We start from the raw sequence: 7,454 nt of genomic DNA, 5'->3' as shown, positions 1-7,454 counted from the left end.
TGGCCCTTGGTGGTGACAGAGGCCATGAACATCATCACAGACTCCAGGTGCTGTAAGACCATGGACCCAGACAGGGCCCTCAGAAGCAGCCCAGCCCATATGCCACCACCATGGCCCTGGAGTGGGAGCACAGGACACTCAGACGGGCATCACCTGAGTTGCCAGGTGGCCATTGGGACCCAACATGGTCCCAGATAGGGGCCCAGATGCTGGACATCTATATGCCCCTTGATAATATTAGGTTCCATGTACATCAACACAAACCCTGCCTACTGTAGAGCTTCAGCTCCAGACAGGGCCCTTGGCAGCAGCCCAGAACCAGACAACACCATGTCCCTGTGTGGCAAGCAAGCCTCCCACATCAGCCTGTTCTTCACAGTCTTCTACCTGTCTCTCTCTCTATAGGACATGAACCTCTCTCTGCCTCTCTCTCCCTCCCATTCCACACCATATATTTGCTCACCATAATGGTGCCTGACCACTTGGTGCTGCAAGACCTCTGGCTTCTTCTCATCCACCCAGCACAAACTGCTCCAAGTGGCCAAGAGCATGTACATCTCTGGCTGTTCTTGGCTTCTTCCTGCCCACCCTCTGGGCAGGCATGTGAGGAACACTCATTCTTAAATGTGGTATCTTTACCCAATCCCTCCCCTGAACACTCAGGGAACTCTGGGGAAGAAGATACAGAAAGAATTATAAGAGTCATGGGGGAAGAAAGACACCAAGAAAACAAGGCCCTCTAGATTAGTATGATCAACGCACATATGAACTCTCAGAGACTGAGGCAGCATGCAGTGGACCTGCAGGTGTCTGCTCCAGGTCCTTTGTGATTATGTTATGGCTTCCAGTTTAGTGTTTTTATTCCTGAGAATGCAAACGAGTGGGTCTCTGTCTTTTGTGCTCTCTCTAGAGATCTTTTCCTTCTGTTTGTTTGGTCTTATTCTGATATGCTATGTGCTTCTTAATCTTATTTTATTTTATTATTATCCTTTAGAAGCCTGTTTGTTTTCTAATGAGAGACAGAAAGGGAGTGCTGTGGGATGTTCTATATGTCAAATGTGTTGCTGATTAGTCAATAAATAAAACACTGATTGGTCATTGGCTAGGCAGGAAGTATAGGCGGGACAAGGAGGAGAATAAAGCTGGGAAGTGGAAGGCTGAGTCAGAGAGACACTGCCAGCCACCACAATGACAAACAGCATGTGAAGATGCCGGTAAGCCACGAGCCACGGGGCAAGGTATAGATTAATGGAAATGGATTAATTTAAGCTGTAAGAACAGTTAGCAAGAAGCCTGCCATGGCCATACAGTTTGTAACCAATATAAGTCTCTGTGTTTACTTGGTTGGGTCTGAGCGTCTGTGGGACTGCAGGTGAGGGACTGGCAGGTGAGAGAGATTTGTCCTGACTGTGGGACAGGCAGGAAAACTCTAGCTACAAATGGCGTCCAATGTGATGGCAAGAGTTTCCACCTAAAAACTGAGAAAAAAAGATTCTAAAACGGAGCTAAAAACAGTTCCTAATTGTCTCTCTCAAATGAGTGGCAGCTGCCGGTTTGAACTACTTGTGGGTTTCTGGTGTGCGTGCTCGACCTGCAGTTTGGCGGGAATGAGGCCTCTGCAAGTGGCACATTAAGCTGTGTGGTGGATTTAGCCTTTGCTAGTACAAAAAAAAAAAAAAAAAAAAAAAAAAAAAAGAGGTTTCTGGGCTACACGCTGCTTGGATAAAAGCATAGACCCACGATAGCTCCCAGAGCTGGCGGTAAACCACCACCATGTTGGGAAACTGAGGTGGGCGGAGCCAGCAGCCACAGCTGCTGCAGTTTAAAACAATAGATTTACAATAAGACAGATTCAGATGTAATAGTTTACAATGTGTGTAAAATATACGTAGGCTTGAAAAAGACAAAAAAGGTGATAATACAGTTATATAAACAAATACATAGTTTTAAAAAGTAAAGTCTTTAAAGAGACAGTAAAATTAATATAAAAAATAAGCCATGTGAAGATGAATATTACACAGAGAATCTGGATTGTGTTGTCTTTGGGATTTTTAACTGCAGAAAAGCATTTGATTGTAAAAGCTGTTGAGTTATGCCAAAATGTATATTTTAAAGGTACCTTGACTTCAAAATTTGGATATAAGGATATGTTGCTTTGGAAAAGAGTCTCTGCTTTTGTTCCTACAGAAAGTCAGAGGCTATGGATTTGCTCCAGATTAAGATACATCAGGTTTGACCAGCCAAGACCCCCTGAAAGGTCTCCGAAGACACCATGGCCCAGATGATCCAACATCCAGAATGGTTTGAGGGCAACTGGCTCAGACAATACAGTCTCATGGACTATTTCATAATCCTAAAATTTTCTTTGTGTCCCCATAAGATACAGCACCCCCCTCCAGCAGGAAGTAGTAAGAGAAGCTATGCCCAAATTCCCAAATTATATGTAATTTTACTTTGTTAAGGTTAAAACCTTCCTTTTGGAAAAAAAAAGGGGGGGTGAAGTGCTGTGGGATGTTCTATATGTCAAATGTGTTGCTGATTAGTCAATAAATAAAACACTGATTGGCCATTGGCTAGGCAGGAAGTATAGGCAGGACAAGGAGGAGAATAAAGCTGGGAAGTGGAAGGCTGAGTCAGAGAGACACTGCCAGCCACCACAATGACAAACAGCATGTGAAGATGCCGGTAAGCCACGAGCCATGTGGCAAGGTATAGATTAATGGAAATGGATTAATTTAAGCTGTAAGAACAGTTAGCAAGAAGCCTGCCATGGCCATACAGTTTGTAACCAATATAAGTCTCTGTGTTTACTTGGTCGGGTCTGAGCATCTGTGGGACTGACAGGTGAGGGACTGGCAGGTGAGAGAGATTTGTCCTGACTGTGGGCCAGGCAGGAAAACTCTAGCTACAAGGGAGTGGATCCAGATGGGAGGGGAGGTGGAGAGAAACTGGGAGGAGTAGAGAGAATAAAATCATAACCAGATTATATTATGTGAGAAAAATAATCTATTTTCAAGAAAAATGAGAAAAAGAAAAAGTAATAGTCTGTCTCATATGCATGCATTGCTAAGAGTATTAAACATATTCCCTTGCCAGTAATTCTAAAAGCATGTTCTAATTAACTCAATTTATATATGTTGGTATAATTCAATTACAATTAAAACAATTTGTTAAGTCTTGGTGGAGTATTGTTTCACATTTAAAACATTTTTTCTCAAGAGATCAACTGTGATTAACTTTAGTAAGGGGCTCAAAGTTCAAATTATTGAGAGATTCACATGTTCCTCATAAATTTTATTCCATTTCTAAACATATTATGGTGAATTTGCTTTAGTCTTCTTAGTTTAGTCTCAAGTAAAATTTAACTTTTCTTCCTCAGATGGAAATTATGAATGTGAGGTCTATCTAAGAGGAGTGTGTTATACCCTGCACACCTGTTCATCTGGCCATGTTTTTTTGTTTTGTTTTTTTTATGGAGTAACTGAATAGAGAAACTCCTGAGATGCCTAAATAAGTCATATAGTCTTTGTTTACCTCCAGTAGTGCTATTCCAGGCAGAACAGTGGGAAATAGCTGCCACCTCCAATTTGTACACATTTTTAAAGGCAAAAACCACAATTGTGATGTATATAGAAAGGCAGCTGTGGACATCTGCAGCAAGCAAGCATTGTTTACAGAAGCAGAGAAACAGCAGTTCAGTGGTCAAGCAGTTCCCATAACCTTTAGGTCAGGGACACACTGGATAGGAATTTATAGCTGGCCCTAAGATCCTTTTACTCTAAGAATTTGTGGTTGGTCTAAGTGACCAGAGACCAATTTACCCAAGATAATTTTAGCAGTTAAAGTATTCTTTGGAATTTTTCACAAGTAGGTATAATTACAGTTCAGTAGTCCACTAAACTGTAAATACTGTCATTCTGTGGCTGTCACTGAGTTCTTGGTCTGATTTTCAGTTATGACAGAGCTTTTAAGGTTGATCCATGTTGAATGTCTCAATCATTTCTTCCTTTTAAATGCCAAATGATATTTTATGGATACAATTTGTCCATGCACTCATTAATGATGTCTGGTCTGTTTTCAAGATTGAGAATTATAATATATACCGTAACCACTCAAATATCATCAGATTTATAGACATACATCTTCACACCTGGTGGATAAACTCCAGGATTGGGATGTCTAAGTCACATGTTTAGCATTTTAAGCAAATGCCTTCCTCACCATCATCACTGTTTCTTAGGAAGCATGTTGCCGTGATCACATAATGAGACACAGGTGAAAGCTTTGTGGTTTAGCTGCTTGTTGACACTTGGTTTTGCTATAGTTTTGTTCCTGTTTGCATTCATTGAAGTCAATCTGGTAGATGTGCCATGGTATCCTAGCACAGTGCTAATTTGTTTTTACAGGGACTAATAATGGTTGCAAGTAACTTTTCATGTGCTTATATGATTTTCATATCTCTCTGTGACAAAGAAATGTCACCAGTGGAATGTTTAAATCTCTTATCTAATTAATAGAGATATTTCCTATTTATTACATTTTCAGAATTCCTTAATATTCCAGATGTAAACCTTTTATGATATATATGTTTATAAGAATGCTTTTTTGTTGATCTTGTGGCTTATCTTTTTCTTTACAGTGTATTTCAAAAAAATAGAAGTTTAATTTTAATGATGTACAATGTATCATTTTTTCCATAAAAAAGGAAAAGAAAGAGGAGAGAAGAGAAGGACTGCATCATTCAATTGTTCTATATAACAACAAATAACAAACTTAAAAAATTGGAGGGCTAAGTTATAGGGAGAGTTAGTTTGTTAAATGTCCTTAAATTGTCCATTTCTCAATGTGAAGCCAAATTTTAAATTCTTTAATAATAAACAGCATGATTATCCACCAAGATAAGATTCCTCCATATATTTCAGCTGCTACCAATTTTCTAATTGCTAGAAAATTCTTGAGGATTAGGTTGCCTAATATAACACAGAACACCCAACTAAATTTAGCTTTAGTACTTCCTAAAAGCGTTGATCTTTTGCTACATTCTAAGTTCTAAAATATTCTTTTTTAAAATGTTCATTGTTTATCTGAAATTCAAATTTAGTTGAGTGCCCTACATTTTTATTTATTCAATATAGCAGCTTTTTTGTGGTTACTAATATGATCACTGAATGCCAATTTTGTAAAACTTAGCTTCAGATAAATAGCACTGGACCATGGAAAGGAATTGGGTCAATTTGCATCTTAGCAAGCAATAGCCCAGCCTAAATTAACTGTGTGTAGAAAAGAATGACCTCCTGAGAAGATAAACAGACACACAATACCCAAGCTAAGGATCACCAAACATGCTGTTTATCAGACTAATTGAGGTTTAGGTAAACTACCTTACAGTCTTCATGAATAGTTCCAGTTTTCATCACAAGATAGACTACAACTTAAAGAGGTAAAGACAAGGCCAGCAAACTCTAAACTGCCAAGTGTAGAGACTAAACTACATCAAGTCAACCAAGAACTAATTGGATATTTCTCTACTTAAAATGTCATACAAAGTGGATACTGCCTTAATGCTTGTAGCTGTTGGAGAGGCCTTGGTAGGGATCTTAGGAAATGCATTCATTGTATTGGTAAACTTCATGGGCTGGATCAAGAGTAAGAAGATTGCCTGTATTGATTCAATTCTCACAAGTCTGGCCATGTCCAGAATTTGTCTGCAGTGTATAATCCTATTAGATTGTGTTATACTGGTGCAGTATCCAGACACCTACAACAGAGGTAAAGAAATGAGGATCATTGACTTCTTCTGGACACTCACCAACCATTTAAGTGTCTGGTTTGCCGCCTGCCTCAGCATTTTCTATTTCTTCAAGATAGCAAACTTCTTCCATCCTCTTTTCCTCTGGATAAAGTGGAGAATTGACAAGCTACTTCTTAGGAGTCTACTGGCATGCTTGATCCTCTCCCTGTGTTTTAGCCTTCCGGCCACTGAGAATTTGAATGATGATTTCAGACGTTGTGTCAAGAAAAAGGAGAGAATAAACTCTACTTTGAGATGCAAAGTAAATAAAGCTGGACATGCTTCTGCCAAGGTAAATCTCAACCTGGTCATGCTGTTCCCCTTTTCTGTGTCCCTGGTCTCATTTCTCCTCCTGATCCTGTCTCTGTGGAGACACACCCGGCAAATGCAGCTCACTGCATCAGGGTACAAAGATCCCAGCACAACAGCTCACATAAGAGCCATGAAAGCAGTAATTTCCTTCCTCGTCCTGTTTATTGCCTACTGTCTGGCCTTTCTCATAGCCACCTCAAGCTACTTTATGCCAGAGAGTGAATTAGCTGTAATTTGGGGTGAATTGATAGCTCTGATCTATCCTTCAAGCCATTCATTTATCCTAATCCTGGGGAACAGTAAACTAAGACAGGCATCTGTGAGGGTGCTTCGTAAAGTAAAGACTATGCTAAAGGGAAGAAACTGTTAAAAGCATGGACAGAGCTGAAGAAAAGCCTTCACTTTCTAAGATAAAGGAGGACAAGATCATTATCTTTCATTCTTACGGGAATACTGGTTTCATGTAGTGACATCCCTTAAACAGACTTAAGATTGAATCTCAGGAAATCTCAAGAACAACAACTTTGTATGTATCTGTCTCTATTTGTCTCTCCCTCTCTACAGAGTTGAAATTTTTTTTAAAAATCTGAATAAATTATAACAAATAGCCAGAAGAGGAAAGGACATTTTCATAGTCAGTTCTGAATCACTTCTTGAAATGCAAAGCCACCTGTCAAATTCAAAATGATTGTAACAGCATCTCGCTGTTGTTTGCATCCTATGGAAAGAGCGAGTTCATTCTTATGACCCTACTTAGCATTTTCTTCTCAGGTCACCGAACTCTGTTCGCAATTGGAGAAGAATCAAGTACAAAGTGACAATTTTTGTTTTGGAGACAGGATCTCACCATGTGATTCTGGCTGACCTGGAACATGCTATAAGGACCAGACTGGCCTTGAACTCAGAGAGATCTGCCTGCCTCTGCTTCCCAGTTCTAGGATTAAAGGTGTGTACCACCACATCTGGCTCAGGTGATGGTTCTTAACAAATGCTTTGGAAATATATAATATGTGGGAAATTAACAGTGAATTTAAGCACCGTTCAGATATAAATTGTGATTAAATGTTATATTAACTTCAAAAATATTTAGGATTATAGATCAGTGGATGAAAAATATTCTAAAAGTAGGGTAGTAAGTTTTACACTGACTTTCTGAAAAATAATACCTATTGGCTGCATATTGAAGCAAATTTTTCCACAAAGAACACCTATAATGTTGCTCTGAACACCTAGACTGTACCCATCAGAGATTACAAAGACATTATGACAGGATATGGCCTCCAATACTGAAAACAGAATCAGTTATACTAAAGCTGCATACATACCTGAAGACTAGTCAGCATGTTATAGA

The 7,454-nt window shown here is 39.4% G+C and overlaps 1 protein-coding gene across 1 annotated transcript; it reads left to right on the top strand.

Annotated features, from left to right (window-relative positions):
* Window positions 1-5,534: 5,534 nt before the first annotated feature.
* Window positions 5,535-6,473, top strand: LOC128099787 (taste receptor type 2 member 7). Its single transcript, XM_052721604.1, has one exon. The coding sequence runs from the start codon at window positions 5,535-5,537 to the stop codon at window positions 6,471-6,473; it is 939 nt and encodes a 312-aa protein (XP_052577564.1).
* The last annotated feature ends 981 nt before the right edge of the window (window positions 6,474-7,454 follow it).

Source organism: Peromyscus californicus, unplaced genomic scaffold (genome assembly GCF_007827085.1).
Source record: "Peromyscus californicus insignis strain IS unplaced genomic scaffold, ASM782708v3 Scaffold_6__1_contigs__length_162567912, whole genome shotgun sequence".
In the NCBI taxonomy this organism is placed as follows: Eukaryota; Metazoa; Chordata; class Mammalia; order Rodentia; family Cricetidae; genus Peromyscus; species Peromyscus californicus.
The sequence above is the reverse complement of the archived record's forward strand: the minus strand, read 5'-3'. Positions and strand labels throughout refer to the sequence as shown.

Coding starts and splice junctions, on each gene's coding strand:
- LOC128099787 (XM_052721604.1), top strand. CDS start 5,535: ATGTCATACAAAGTGGATACTGCCTTAATGCTTGTAGCTGTTGGAGAG.